The sequence below is a fragment of the Peromyscus eremicus genome, chromosome 5 (assembly GCF_949786415.1).
Source record: "Peromyscus eremicus chromosome 5, PerEre_H2_v1, whole genome shotgun sequence".
NCBI lineage: Eukaryota > Metazoa > Chordata > Mammalia > Rodentia > Cricetidae > Peromyscus > Peromyscus eremicus.
This window is the reverse complement of record NC_081420.1, coordinates 67159928-67176793: the sequence shown is the minus strand read 5'-3', so window position 1 is coordinate 67176793 and position 16866 is coordinate 67159928. Positions and strand designations below refer to the sequence as shown.

The 16866-nt window shown below is 37.8% G+C and overlaps 1 protein-coding gene across 1 annotated transcript in view; it reads right to left on the bottom strand.

Moving 5' to 3' along the window:
* The window catches only part of Malrd1 (MAM and LDL receptor class A domain containing 1), a 609872-nt gene extending 594907 nt beyond the window's left edge, over positions 1–14965 (bottom strand). Inside the window, exon 1 of the mRNA XM_059263620.1 lies at positions 14776–14965. Coding sequence (XP_059119603.1) covers positions 14776–14953 — 178 coding nt within the window. The 5' untranslated portion in view covers positions 14954–14965. The remainder of the gene's footprint in view (positions 1–14775) is intronic.
* Positions 14966–16866: the final 1901 nt, after the last annotated feature.

The window sequence follows — 16866 nt, the reverse complement described above, 5'->3', positions numbered from 1 at the left end:
CAGAAATGAAAGGCTAATCCAATGCTAATTTCATATGTTCAAAATGTCCTTCATATTTCTACTGCCCATTTCACCACTCTGAAACAATTCTATCTATCAAACTATATTCAACAGAATGATTTAGATCCTACAAATTTATGGATCAACATCCAGTCATTCAAAAGTTGCCCAGAATGCGAAGTCCCTGAGTGTGCTGCTTAATGTGAGAAAGATTTTGTGAAGATTGTTTGCTAACAACAGATGAGCTTTAATAGACACATTTACAAAAACAAAAATGAAATAAGTCATGCCAAAGTTAAGGGCACTCTAAGGTTGATTTGGGGGGAGCAAGATTTGATTCAACTCTCTTTCAAGAAAAAGAGTTTTGGAAGAAAGAGATAAACTAGCATAGAAATAATAAAAGTTCATGTTGAAATACTTATTTAGCTACAGCAAACAGCACAAATGAAACAGATATTCATATATATATATTACTAGTTGACATGTGTGGTGGTTTGAATGAAAATGGGCCCCATGGCTCATATATTTGAATACTTGATCCTGTTGGTCAGAACTGTTTTGAGAAGGATTAGGAGGTGAGTCCTTGTCAGAGCAGGTGGGTCACTGAGGCTTCAAAAGCCTATGCCAGGTGCAGTTCTCTCTCTCTCTCTCTCTCTCTCTCTCTCTCTCTCTCTCTCTCTCTCTCTCTCTCTCTCTCTCCCTCTGCCTTTAACTTTCAGATAAGATGTAAGCTCTCAGCTACTGCGATAGCACCATGACTGCCTACCTGCTGCTATGCTCCTGACATAATTGTCATAGGATCACCTTCTGCAACTAATAGCAAGCCCTCAACTAAATAGTTTCTTTCATAAGTTGCCTGGGCCATTGTGTCTCCACACAGCAATGAAACACTAAGACAAAGTTATCCACTATCCACTTATAATTCTTGGATGTCTGGAAATTTTTCAGAATCTATATCAGTTTGTCACCTCCAATTCTAATTTACCTTAGAAGAAACAACTTAGAATTTCTGTAATTTATATATAACAAATCCAAAATTATTTGGGAGAAAAAAAAAGAAAATTGGAGAAATTATTTGGGAGATAAATAAGGCACATAATAAAGAAAATTGACTTGAATTTCATGGAAAGGAAACATAGGTTTAAACAGATTTCTGAGCATACTCTAACAGCTATAACTAGTGGGTAATTTTATTTAGAAAATTTACTATATTTTATGATATCCTCTGAGGTTTGCTGACACATGAAATTTAAATAGTATTCAAACAAAAGGAGCAATTCCTGTTTAAAAAATAGTAGAAGTCAGAACTCCAGTTTAGATTTTTGGGTTGTCATTAAGTTTCTATACATACAGGTTGCTGATCTTAGATTTTACTTTCTTCACATTGATTATAGGGGCCAAGTGACTTAGATTATTCCTCTATGATAATAGAAGAGATCTACATGAACAGCCTGGACATGAGTGGGGGTAATGAAGGGCGAGGGTCGAGGGAAAGAGAGCTTGGGGGAGTGGGAGATCCCAGCTGGATCAACAACAGAGAGGGAGAACAAGGAATAGGAGACCATGGTAAATGAAGACCACATGAGAATAGGAAGAAGCGAAGTGCTAGAGAGGCCTACAGAAATACACAAAGATACTCCCACAACAGACTGCTGGCAATGGTCGAGAGACAGCCCGAACTGACCTACTCTGGTGATGGGATGGCCAAACACCCTAACTGTTGTGCTAGAAACCCCATCCAATGACTGAGGGATCTGGATGCAGAGATCCATGGCTAGGCCCTGGGTGGAGCTCTGGGAGTCCAATTAGCGAGAAAGAGGAGGGTTTATATGAGCGAGAATTGTTGAGACCAAGGTTGGATAAAGCACAGGGACAAATAGCCAAACGAATGGAAACACATAAACTATGAACCAATGGCTGAGGGGTCACCAACTGGATCAGGCCCTCTGAATGGGTGAGACAGATGATTGGCTTGATCTGTTTGGGAGGCATCCAGGCAGTGGGACCGGGTCCTGTGCTCATTGCATGAGTTGGCTGTTTGTAACCTGGGGCCTATGCAGGGTCGATTGGCTCAGCCTAGGAGGAGGGGACTGGACCTGCCTGGACTGAGTCTACCAGGTTGATCTCAGTCCTCTGGGGAGGCTTTGCCCTGGAGGAGGTGGGAATTGGGGGTGGGCTGGGGGGAAAGGTGAGGGGGGTGGGAAGGGGGAGAACAAGGGAATCCATGGCTGATATGTAGAACTGAATTGTATTGCAAAATAAAAAAAAGATTAATTAGATTTAAAAAAAAGATTATTATTACTCATTCCTAAAATCCAAAGGGTCTGCAGAAATATTAATTCTGGATGACATTGGCAATTCTGTGCACTAAGACAATAGTTGATTGTGGTGATATTGTGTTCCCCAAAATATTGTACACCTTAATAAATTTATCTGGGGTCAGAGAACAGCCACTAGACAGACATAGAGGCCAGAAAATGGTGGCACTCACACCTTTAATCCTAGCCTTCTGGAGGCAGAGATCCATCCGGATCTCTGTGAGTTTAAAGCCACACTGGAAACAGCCAGGTGTGGTGACTCACGCCTTTAATCCCAGGAAGTGATGGCAGAAAGCAGAAAGGTATATAAGGCATGAGGACCAGGAACTAGGAGGGTTAAGCTTTTAGGCTTTTAGCAGCAGTTCAGCTGAGATTGATTCTGGATAAGGACTCAGAGGCTTTCAGTCTGAGGAAATAAGACCAGCTGAGGAAATAAGACCAGCTGAGGAATTGGTGAGGTGAGGTAGCTGTGGCTTGTTCTGCTTCTCTGATCTTCCAGCATTCATCCCAATACCTGGCTCCAGGTTTGTTTTTATTAATAAGACCTTTTAAGATTCATGTTACAGTTGATTTTGTTATTTGTCATGGAATGGCCAATTAGGTTGCATAAAATTATGTGATAAGTTTACATTATATATATATAGACAGAGAGAGAGTCAAATACTGAGTGAATTTTAAAGTGTTTTCTATGGATTGTTTTCTATGGAAATGTTTTTAGAAAAGCCCTATGAATCTAAAAACTACAACTCTCTTTGGTCATTTGGTTCTGAAATCCAGGAATGAGGATCAGTTGAATATTTTTGTCTAGCAAAGAGAAACTGTGATTTAGACCTAAATTCAAAGTTTCAAGATTAAGGAAATGATTCTGCATGGTCTCTGTTTGTGGCCTCCAGTGAAGCCAAACAGAAATATTTCCATAATGTGGTTCTACCATAACATTCCACTCCATATTCTGATGGACTCCATGGTTATACCTGTGTTGGCCGAAAGAATCACAGGCTTAGTTCCCCCCGCCCTGTGTGTGTGTGTGTGTGTGTGTGTGTGTGTGTGTGTGTGTGTGTGAGAGAGAGAGAGAGAGAGAGAGAGAGAGAGAGAGAGAGAGAGAGAGAGAGAGAGAGAGACTTTGGGGCTGGAGAGATGGCTCAGGGTTAAAAGTACTTGCTGTTCTTGCAGAGGACCCAAGTTCAGTTCTCAGCATTGAAGAGGTAGCTCACAGCCATCTGTAACAGGGGCTCTGATGTCCTTCCTCTTTTGGATTCTTCTGATATCAAGCACTCGTGCAGTACACACACACACACACACAAACACACACACATATATGCATATAGGCAAAACACTTATGCATAATAATAAAAATAAACAATTTTAAAAGTAATGACTGTTTTCATCAAATGATCTTGCAGACCCTCAGAGCCTATCATTTAGATCTACTAGATTTTCTCTCCCTCAAGTCACTTAATCCCATTATGCACAAGATCAGACCTGGGTTTGTATTCTGAAGCTCTCCATGACCTTTCCAAAGACATTGAAGATGGAATCTTAGTCTTCCTGCCTATCATCTGAGTCTCACCTGACAGATTCTCTAAGAATGTTCACAGAAGCTGATATTAGCAGTGAATCTTGAAAACAATAACTATCTTTTTATTTTCTTCATCTCCTAGTATCACCCTGTTCTGAGCATTGCCTCTGGGAAAGTTAGAAGAATTGTATTAGAAATGTAAGAAGAAATTGGCATTGTTCAAATATGACTACATAAATATTGTTTGAGTTTGCCAATAGCAAAGGAAAGTCTGGAGGATGCAGGTGTAGACTTAATGCCGTATGACTAGATTTGGGAAAAAAAATTGCAGTGGGGAGGAAAGCCAAGAGAGATGGGAACAGGGATGAAGGAGGTACATTGGAAGTTCAGACTTGAGAATACAAAAGACTTGGTCTTTGGGAACCATGTTAGGCTGTGTGACGAGCAAGCCACCTCTCATCCACTGACCCCAGAGGTCAAGGGGGAGCCTAGCTCAAGTCCATAGATGAGTTCTCGTATGCAAAGGAACACCAGCACAGAAGAACCTTTGGGCTGTGATCACTGCTGGGAGATGAAGTCCATTAGTGACAACCATTCATAGGACAGAAAGCTCACAGACAGGAGAAGCTGTGAGTGCTGGAAGACACACAGACATGGTAGCCTTGAGCAGTAGCACACGAAGAGAGCATCCTAGCTAGCATTCTACTCCCAAATAGAGTGGAAAATGCAGACTTCTTTTCACCCATATATGCAGGTATGGCAAAGGTTAATTGCCAGGTCCTAAGTGTATGCAGGAATGGACAAGGGCAGGGTGTCCTTATGTTACACTAATGTGTTTCTTCTTATACTGACTCTTTTTCTAACAAAACTCTTACACACTACTTTACTACCAAATTCTATGATTTTTATATGCTGGTTCCCACATAGATCCTTCAACAAAAAGGAAAACCAAATCTCTTTTTAGTATTTTTGAGGAAAACAAATAGAAACATATATGAGAGAAAGGGTGTCCTGTTATTGGGCCAATGTACCTAACAATGCCTCGTTCTCGTTTTTAGAATGAATACAATGCTAATAAAAATGCTCCTTATTCAATAATCTAAAAATACTGTTTGATTATAAAAATGCATTGTAGAAACATAAATATGTAAAAAGGAAAAAATTCAAATGTAATCCCAATGTATAGACATCTCCACATACTATTTCCATGCAGTGGTGTTCCATATTTTAGGTACACTTATTGATTATAATTGTTTTGTAATTATATAACATGCATTTGCTCATTTTAAGTGGCATAAAAATGACAAATGTATTCACAAATGCCTACAGCATAGATATATTATGATTTGTTTAAACATTAACCTAATGTTAATTTAATTAATAACCTAATGTTATTTAATTAACCTATAAGTTGGTTATCGCCACCTTTATCATAACTGATAATGTTATAAAGTAGATAATAATGTTTATATAAATTTTTGTTTCTTACAACAAATTGCTAAAAATGAAATCACTATTTGGAGAGTATAATATTTTTATAATTCTTTTTACTATTACAAAAGTGTCACTCTAAGAAGTAAAAGTTCAAAATATCCCTGCACTAATAATGTAATGTTTTCTCACACCTTTGCCAGCAATATATTCCATATGAATTATGTATATTTACTTCATTTAAAAGCTATTGACAGCTTTGTGCTTTCAATTCTTATTTATGCTTCCTGTGAGATTGATCGCTTCATTACATGTGGTCATTTCTCTTTGCTCATGACCTGCATTTTCAGAACATTTACTCTGTAGGAATTCTGTAATGGAATGCTTTTGTGTTTTTAATTTATGGACCTGGAACATAATTATTTGTCAGATATGCTGCAAACATATTTCTTCTTTCATTTTACTTGTGATGTTTTGATACTCTCAACATTTGAATTAAATGTTCTAACTTACTGTGATTTTCATCTTCTTACTTTACACATAGAAGGCCTTCCCTGGTCTATTTATGTGTCACTGACCTTCAGCAAACACATCATGAGGATTTATTGCCCAGAATAATGAAGGAGAAGTTTTCCTTCACTTTCTAAACTGATCATTAAAAGCTGACAAGATGTTTTTGTGTGTTGAGCCCTTGCTGCCCAAGTCTGATGACTTGAGGTCCATTTCTGAACCCCATGTGATGTAAGGAACTGACTGTTGGAAGTTGTCCTCTGGCCTTCACACACACATTCTGATGCATGTACATGCATGTGTGTGCACACACACATACACACAAACACACACAGATACAACACAAACAATAAATAAATGAAGTATAATTTCAAAGTATTAAAACGGATTATTCAAAGCTACAAAGATTATAGATTCAATTTTAACATTTAGTGTTTCAATTTTAGCAGTATTTTTATAAATAGAACAGATAAATCAATCAATGTCACAAAACAGTCCTGTAAACATCTATGGTCTACATACAGTCTGTAGTCAGTGTTGGATAGTATTTAGTGTCAAAGGCTACAGAACTCTAATTTGGTGTGAAACCCAGATTTGTTGCTGCACAGCGCTGAGTATTTTGCTGTTTTATTTTTCCTTATTTCAGCTGCCCATTTTCAGTCTGTAAAATGGGAAGATACCTCCTACTATTTGGACACAATTACTGAATGAAAGGTGCTAAGAGACACTTGGTATTCATAAGTACTGAGCACCTATCAGCTGGAATTATCAACTATGATAATTTCTCAGCTGATCTGGGATGCCACCATTCTGTATTAAATGCATTACAGACATGATTTCTACTTCTTTAAATTTTGTAAACATTAATTTATTTATATGTGTGCATATGTGTGGACATGTGCTTGCCATAGCATATGTATATAAATCAGTGAGAAATCTGCCAAAGCTGGCTCTCTCCTTCCTCTATGTGAGCTCCAGAAGTGAACTCTGGTCACCAGGCTTAGTGGCCAGTGCTTTACCCATTCAGCTATCTCACCTCCCATTCTTATTTCTAATAATCATATTTCTAATTATTAACTTTCATAATATTGGGGTAATTTGTAGAATGCATTGCTGTGAGCCTATTCAAGGAATTATTTTCCATCTAAAACAAAATGCGTATTTTCCATTAGTCTTTTTGCTTATTACCTTTCTAGCTATTATTAGTCATTTTCTAAGTGACCTTGGAAGATACTTTGACATGTTCCAAAATTTCCCTTGGTTGAGTTTTGTACTAGAAAGTAATTAACATATAAATTGATTCCATGAAAATATACCTGATCATGTGACTGAAACATCCCATTCAGAAGACTCTGAAAAACTATATAATTTTTCTCATTTGCTTCACACAAGCCTCTAATGTTTAATATTAGATGGTTTAGTTGTAGAACGCTGTTGTGCTCTACACTTGTGCATTCCTTCCACTTCAAACTGAGGTGCTGAATCTTAATGCATTGGTATGTGGAAGCAAAAATTATGGGAGGTAACTGCAGGAGGAATATGCTCTAAGAAGAAGAGATGATAGAAGTATGCCTATGTAGATTCAACAACCATCTGCAAACCAAGAAGAAAATCCTCACTTGACAGTGAACCTAACACTTCCATATGGCTCCCCTGACTCCAGGTCTGTGACAAATAAATGTCTGTTATTTAAGCCACTCAGTCCATGTGTGCATTGCAGCATCCTGACAGACTGAGACATGTCACCAGGGCCAGTTAGATTGTTAAATATTTCTGTTAGTCACTTCATGAAACACTTTGCATTTGAAGCAATAGCAAAGGAAATTCTACACACGAAACACCTCACAGAAACACCTCATCTGTTTCTACAATATTTCAAAGAATCAATTAGTCTTAAAAGTAGTTAGCTCTGATCCTATTGAAGAAACACTTTTGTACTTAACCTTATCTGGTTAAACCTCTTAGATTTAAAATTGCACTTCTAAGACAATTTCTACTTTTTGCATATACATTTGTAATTTTGCATAGTAATTATGTTTTGAAAACTTGCTCCTTGATGCAAAAATGCAAAAAACAGTACTTATAACCTCAAAATATCATGACAACTCATGTTAAGTCATAAATCCGAAAATAAATTCCTACTCTAAAAAACTTGCATGAATAGAAGAGTTCTTAGTATAACACATAATAGGAAAGAAACTAAAATTCCTGATGAACTGAATACATCTTTTTCTTCTGAATCATGAAAATGTAACTAAAGATGACTGTGTGTGCAGTAAATGTTAATGTCATCTGCAGATATATGAAGACATCATCTAAAAAGGTTTTCTTGAACTTTATGTTAACTGACAATTTTCCAGTTAGAATGGCCCATTGCAAAGGCCCTTATTCACTCCTCATTAACAGTCCACTCTATTATTACCTTTTGGTTGATTTAGATGTAAGTTATAATAATAAAATAATTCTACAGAATTTATTGCTGAGAAAAAGTAAGCAAACTAAAGCCTTTGTACAGGAAATAACTTTAAGTAATTGCTAGTAAAGAAACTATGGCATTTTTGTGTGTATTCAAATGGTTCTCCCATTAAAAGAAATAAACCAATTAATATAGAAGGGAAAGGAATGTGCCAAAGTGTTTTCAGGAAGGTGGTAGATTAGGCATCATCAAACTCCAACTTTCCTCACAGCATCTTTCCAGTAACAGTCCACAAAGAATACATATATGATGCTGTGGGATGTCTTTCTGTACACTGTGAATATGTGTTGCTCTAATTGGTTGATAAATAAAGCTGTTTGGCCTAAGGCAAGGCAGCTTAGAGGCAGGCAGGAAATCCAGGAGAGAGACAGGAAGAAGAAAGGCAGAGGTGGAGGAGATGCCATCCTGCCGTTCAGGGAGCAGTATGTAATGGCACACAGGTAAAGCCACAGAACATGTGGCAACATATAAATAAATAGAAATGGGCTAAGTTTAGTTATAAGAGCTAGCTAGCAAGAAATTTGAGCCATAGGCCATGGCCATGCAATTCGTAATTGATATAAGCCTCTATGTGTTTACTTGGGTCTGAGTGGCTGCAGGACCAGGTGGGACACAGGAAAACTTCCAGCTACAATATGATATGGCAGAATGTTGGAGTGAGGCTGAGACATATTCTTCAAATGTCCAACTGGGGAGTACCACATTTGAAGGGTAAGAGGACTGGTTTCACTCTGTTGCCTTTTACCTAGGCCAGCATAGCACCTCAATAGAAGATTCCCTCAGAACCAAGAGTAAAGAGACTGGGAAGCCCGTTTTTCCAACCTTTTAGGATCTTCCATAGAAGGGTCGTTCTGTCTTACTACATGGGAAGCAATGGAGCATCTTCTCAACTAGATCACCAATTATCAGTTAGATAGTAAGACTAGAAACAGTGGTGGGGCTCACAGTAACCAGTGTGCAGATCTAGAGGCTGCCCTCCCTTCCATCCAACAAAGGCACCATGCTGAAAAGTCTCACTATTGTACTGGGCTGCAGTTAGCAAGTCTGTATGTCTGCTGGACTTGAATCCCCAGTTACGTTCCTTGCCCTGCTTCATCCTCTCCTTCAGCTATCTCAAGATCAAAAGCCCAGCATAAGTGCGCAAGTATCAGAGACTCTCTCCCTCTTTGCCATCCCATTCAGTCAGCAATATGACTGCTCGAAATCTTGGTGTTCTGATTAAGGCCACCACAGGCCTAAAGGCAAGGGCATATCTAAACATATATATATATGAATATATGTGTGTGTTTGTATGTATGTACACATATATACATGAATATAACATCAATTAATGAAAAAGGCCATTAATTTATAAGGGAATAAAAGAGGGTATATAAAAGGGTTTGAAGAGATGAAAGGGAAGGGGAAATGATGTGAATATATTGTAATCTCAAAAATAGAATAAAAATAAAAATAAATAAATGTGGAGCAATGTTCTCTGGACTTAACCTCACCCAGGTGGCTAAGCAGTGACTCTGAAAGCCTTGCTCATATTCACTGCCCAACACAGAACTTTCTTTGCTCAACTACAAATTACAAGGAGTATTGTTGTCCAACCAGGGAAAATAACTTAAAATTCCACTCTGCCAAAGTATGTAACAGAACCTAGTTGGTATTGCTGCACGAGACAGAATCCAGCCAGGGGGTCTTACTGGGTCAGTCCCATTCAACATTAGTGCATAGGCAGTGGCTGAGCTCAATACGACACCAAAGTCAGACCGTGCACTAGCAAAACACTGGACTAGACTCAGCCATGAAAACCTATCGCCATCCTCCAACACTGCAGAGCTGGCTCTTTCCTACATACTCGGGCATCAGTGTAAGGACACAGTGTTATGAAACCTGTCAAGTACCTGCAAAACAAGCTCTTAAAAGGTCCTATATTATGTTACAAACTAAATGTTATTAAATTTAAATTTATGGAAAATCAGTTCAAGTATCTTTTTTTTAGTCACAGCAGCATAAATCTTGAAACGAACAGCAAGAAAGATCTTGGAAAGTTTACAAATATTTGAAAATGGAGACTGCTTATAAATATTCCAGATGTGCAGCTGGGGAGATGGATTGATGGATAAAATGCTTGCTGTGCAAGTATGGAGATGTGTATCATATCCTCAACACCAAAATAAAAAGCCAAGCATAGCAGTGAGTGCTTATAGTCCCAGCACTAGAAGACTCAAGAGGGTCTCTGGGGTTCACTGACCAGTCAGTCCAACCAATTGGTGAGTTTCAGGTTCAGTGAGAATTACAGTCTCAAAAAATAGGATGTAGAGGAAGACACCTGACATCAACCTCTGGCCTTGACATCCATGCATATACACATCATAAGCACAGTCACACAGATATGCATGCACATGTACACACACACACACACACACACACACACACACACGCACACACACATGAGCATGCATACACTATTGATTTCAAGTAAATACCATTTACTACCATTATATATCAAGGAGCTAAAAGGAAAGAACAACAAAATAAACCCAAATTAGCAGAAGTAAGACACTAGAAATATGATTTCAGATGATTTATGGGGATATGGCCCCCCAAGGCACGAACAACAAAAGCAATAACATACAAAAAGGATTGCTTCAAACTAAGAAGTTTCTCCATGGCAAATGAAGCAATTAACGAAGTGAAGAAACAATCTTCACAAGGGGAGTAAGAGGTGCCCATCATAGGACTTGTAAAAAGAGTGTCCAGCCGGGCGGTGGTGGCGCACGCCTTTAATCCCAGCACTCGGGAGGCAGAGCCAGGCGGATCTCTGTGAGTTCGAGGCCAGCCTGGTCTACCAAGTGAGTTCCAGGAGAGGCGCAAAGCTACACAGAGAAACCCTGTCTCGAAAAACAAACAAACAAACAAACAAAAAAAAAAAAAAAAGAGTGTCCAAAATACATAAGGAACTCAAATAACTCAGTAGCAAAAGAGAAATCTAATTTGTAAATTGGCAAAGGACCTAAACAGACATTTCTCAAAGAAGTCCTACATATACATAAGTACCTGCAGAATCAGATTACAGCGGGATACTATTTCATACCTGTTAAGATTGGTTGTTATGAAAGGATAGGATAAAAGGAGCTAGACTGGTACTGCAGGTCTGTAATTCTAGGTGCTAAGGAGAAAGCTGAGGCTGACGGACCACAAGTTCAAGGCCAGCCTAGAAAGCTGAGGGAGATCCTTTCTCACAACTAAAACATAAAAAGGGGCAGGGGATGTAGTTCAGTGATAGAGTACTTGCCCATCATGTCCCGAGATTCAGTTCTTACTTACCACAGAAGGGAAAATAGACAGGTAAAAGAGTAGTGTTAGGATAAACAGGAAGAAGGGGAAAAGTCTGTACATTTCTAATAGGAGTATAAATTACTACAACTATTGTTAAAATTACTTTGTAACTAAAAGTACAACTACCATATCATCTGGAAATGTCACTCTTATGTATGTATATAAATAATTTAAATTAATGTGTCAAAAAAATCCCCATCTTACCATTATTGCACATTAATCAAGATAGACACCTAATCATGGCTGAATAGATGAGGAAAATATGATGTGTACACTATGAAATTCTACTCAGACTTACAAAAGAAGAGAATTATGTCATTTGCAACAGCATTCTTAAGCTGGAGAACATTGTGCAAACTGAACTATGCAAGCCATAGGAAGAGAAGTATCTCGTAAAGTCACATATATAGAATCTAAACATTTTGTACTGTGAGAGTAGAATGATGTTTCTAGAATCTAGGAATAGGATGGGACGTTACTACTCAAAGGGTACAAAGCTTCAGATTAGGAAGGAGTAAATTTGAGATCTACTGCGTAGTAAGATGACTGTAATCAATAACACATATTTCAAAATAACGAAAAGGGAAAATCAAGTGTTTTATAACAAAAATGAGCGATAATTAGATATGCCAATTTATTGGTATAACCATATTCCACTATATACATATAACATTGCTGTCAACACACACTGGGATGCTGCAACCATGATACTCAACAATATGATGGCTTTCACTAGACCTCACAAGATCACACCAGTGAACTTGTCAGCATATCGAGTGGGAAACTCACAAGGCCCCAGCCCTAAATAATGAGCTACAATAGTTCATCACTACTGAGCAAGGGAGAATCGGTTTTCTCCAGCGACCAGCTTGATGATAGTTTTCCCAACCCTAAGCAGTCAGCCCTAAATACATGTACACAAGGGCAAAACTAACTGAACTCTGCAAAGTGTTTGTTTGTGAGTGTGTGTGATATGTATGTATGGTGTGTGAGTGTGTGTGATATGTATATATGGTGTGTGTGTGTGATATGTATGTATGGTGTGTGTGTGTGTGTGTGTGTGTGTGTGTGTGTGTGTGGTATGTATGTGGGGGCTTTGGGGGGTTGGGTGTGTGTGTGATATAACAATAATAATTACAGAAAAATGAAGAGGAGAACATGAGAAGTTAGAGATGAGAGGAGGAGAAATAATGAAAATACCATATACTTACCTATGAAATTCTAAAACAATTTAAATAAAAAAAGTCCATGAGGTAAAATGAAAACAAGAACATTTTCAAAAGGTATGAATAACATCAGTGGCGAATGGTATTCAACCTCAATTCTGCCAATTTTATTAAGAAAAGTCTTAAGACTTACATGCTGAGCTGTTTCTTTAAAGGTCATACGATTTGGATGTTATAGGAGCATAGATTGATTTTTATTTCAACATAGCTACTGTACCATCATGATATAATTAATATTTTTTAAGCCAAACTAAGCTTATCATCACAAATTTTTTTGTGAGTGAAATTGCTTGTTCATCATCCCTTCACAATACTCTCTCCCTGGTGTTGTGTGCAAAAAAAAAAAAAAAAAAAAAAAAACTAACACTTCAAAGTGTCTCTCGTTTTTATCTCCAAGTTCTTGTCCACATTTTAAATAAAATATCAGAGCAGAAAGTTTTCAGAAAACGACAATGAACATGAAAAAGCCAAGAGGCAGCTTCCCAATTTAAACATTTAAAATGAGATGTGTTTATTCAACAGATTCATGACTTTGACTTTGCCTTCCTTGGAGACTGGCTTATTAAATTTTTTCCTACAGCAGAGACCTTTCCCACTCAGCAACTTTCTCCCTCTTTTTTTTGCCACATTAACCTTTTCCCCAAAGCAAGACCATACATGGTATCACAGTGCTAAAGGAGGCTTCATAGAGATTAATCATAGAGGGACGTGGCACTTCCCTGTCAAGCCAACAGAGTGGTTCCTCTCTGCTGCCCACTGAGGACAAGAAGCACTTTGCAAACAGACCTGAGCATGGGCCAGCATATCCACAGTTAGCCTCACTGGGAAAATTGGACAGATACAAATGGATCTTTGTCCTTGGTTATTCTCTGTATTTAATAGTTACTAGATCTGAACCAAATGAAAATCCCAAACTGGGAGGAAAATCATTACCTCTTCTTCAAGAGAAAAGTGTTCAGTAATCTTTTTCTTACTTTTTGAGGTAATTATGACTATGTAAAAGGACGGCAATGGCAAGAAGAAATATAGAGCTGTATTTTCACAAAAGGAAGTGATAAATTCTATAAGCACCTATTGCGAATTTATCTGAATACAATTAGAAAATGGCAATTTGAATAATGTAATGGGCAATAGTAAAAATCAGTGGTTCTGATAATTGCATCAATGGTTGTATGAACCAACAACAAAATTGTAGCAATTTTGTAAAAATGTCATGTGCAAAAGGAGGCAGCATAGAACAATGATACCAGTCTCCATGTGCACAGTATGGTGTACCTTCAAGATTGTATGTTGTAGTGAAAATGTCAGATACATACATGTCACCTTCCCCACCCTCTTTTGGTAAGTGACTTCCCATCATTAACACTATTCCAATAAGCAATGGAGCATGTTCCCACCTGTTCAGAGATTTCTCTCATCTCACAATCATTTATAACAAAAATAATCAGCAAATAGTTCACCCCAAACTTTAATGCTCACCATACTCTCTACTGTTCTGTGGTAAAATATACAAGCTGACATTGTGCTATGCATATTAAGTCATTTGGCAGTAGTGTCCCATAAGTGAAAATAAAATCTCTCATCCAAACCAAAATTAATTTCCATATTAAATCTACACTTTAGCTCATAATTTTCATCCTAGCATTCTGCAACCGAATTAATGAGTTTCTTCGAAATTTTGCTTCACCAGTCAAACATTAAAGCTAAATTTCTGTTTACTACTTCTTCACAATCAGCAAAAAACTGTTTTAAAACCCTTTCCATCTAGTTAAAGTTGTAGTGATGTGATATTATAACAATTTTATACATTAATCATATTTATTAAACAATGTATCTTCACCCTTAGAGCCTCTGAAATAAAACCATTCACAGCGCAGGAGTCTAGCTGGATGCCCAGGGCTCCTGTGAGCCTCTGTCTGAGAACAGACAGGAAACTGGAATTGGAGAAGAGAAAACAATACTTACATTGCTGCTCATCACTGTTGTCCCCACAGTGGTCTGTGAAGTCACACACGTGATCAGAAGACAAAAAGACTCCATTACTGCACCAGAAGGCTTGGGCTCCTTGTTGACCCAGTAGAGAAATGAGAAGACAGACAGTCCAAAGGAAACACAAAAGTCCATTTATTGGGAATCCCGACATGGCAGCCTGGGAGAGGAACGCCCCTTGGTGTTGGGGGATGCAAAGTCAGTCACTTACAAGAAGAGAGCTCATAACTGGAAGCCTTTCTTTTCCTCCTCAGTTTTCCAGATTTTTCTTCTGTGAGTGTAACTCTAATTCTCTAACACAATTCTTAACAGATGCCTCTCCTGGCAGTAACTCACTCTTTCAGGGGAAGGACTTTGGAAAATATTTAACTTGAGTAATTACACCACATCTGAAGGTAGCTGAACATGGCTGTTTATAACCCTGTGTAGAGTTTTATGATTTTGCTATCTACTGAAAGAAAAACTTAACAAAGAGCAAATACATAAACTGGGGGACTATAATAAAGTTGTAAACTTACAGGAAGATTTTCTGTTTTCATTATTATGTTCATTTAACCCCTTTCATGTAAATTTAGGACATTATTCACAGACTAGATTGTTAGAATTCCTGATTAAAATGCCTGTTTTGTTTTGGGGGTTGCTAACAACTCATGCTTTGAGCATGCTAAACACATGTTCTACCACTAATCTTTGTGTTTTGATTTGCTTTGTTTTTTTCAAAAGATGTTCTCCCCACATAGCCTAGTCTGGCCTTGCATTTGCAATCCTACTGCCTTAGCCTTCCAAACACTAAGAATATGGTACAAGTATAGAAGAAAATGAAGGTAAGTTTGGTGTCAGAAACTTGAATTCAGATACCCTGCCGATGAGCATAACACTGTCTTCTAACATGTACCAGCTCACCAGTCCATGAACCTTAATTGGCTTTTAAAAAGAAAGAATATAACTTGGGACGCATACTCAGAATTAACAGTGTACCGAAATAGCTAACATAGAGACATTAAATAAAGAATACCAGGAGGGGTCATAAACATTTCTACTTAAATATCTCTTTACATATAATTTTTGGGGTTCTTAACTTTTCTTTTTTTCATTAGCAGGAGCCAGAGGAAATCATCTCATTTAATCCGGATGGCTTTGAACTCAATATGTTGCCAAATTTGGCTTTGAATTGACTATCCTGCCTCTATCTTCTAAATGTGGGGTTTAGAGGTATATGCCACCATGCCTGGCTCTTAGAGTTATTTTTTAATCTCTGCAATGTAACTCAAAAAGACAAAGATAATCCCCAAAGCCAGTAAGAAGCAACTGAAAAATGTATACTGGGAAGACCAAGGTTTAAGGACAAAGAACAAGCCTGTGTATAATTTTTCTAATGTTAACAAAGTAAATTTTCCCTGTATTCTAGGAAAAGAGTATGTGTACACCCACAGTGTGAGCATTCAAGACTTGCAAGGGAAGGGGATCTCTATTTGTGCCTTATCAGTGAACATTTTACACAATCTGTATTATTTACACCTTCTGTGAGGTACTCTTTCTTCAGAAATATTTCTCTTTTTAATTTTATATATGATCAATGAATACTGATCAATACATTCTCTGTCTCTTTTTTGTTCCTCTTTTTAAATATTGATGATCTTTATAGTTTCCTACAGCGTCTCATTTTCTGATCAGTGTACACATTCTTCTCAGCTTTCTCTTCACTACTGTGACACTAGGAATTATCTGTTTATTGTTGCCTTCTAAGTCTATACCTGCAATCCTGATAGGCTCGTCTCCTTCCTATGTATATATACACATATGCACGCTCACACACATGTGTGCAAACACACACACATACACACTAATTGATGTGTATACTTGTATCAATAATTAAACCTATTTTCCTCTCCCCCATCGAATCAGCCAGCTGTACTCCTGCTTTATATTTCAATGAATGATTCCTTCACCTAAGTGTCCACCTGAGGGATATGTATTGTCCCTGGGTTATTCTCACCCATATTATCTTATTCGTCAAGTGTTGTACCTTCCATGTGAGAGTTGTAGGCAATCAATTCTCATTTCCAT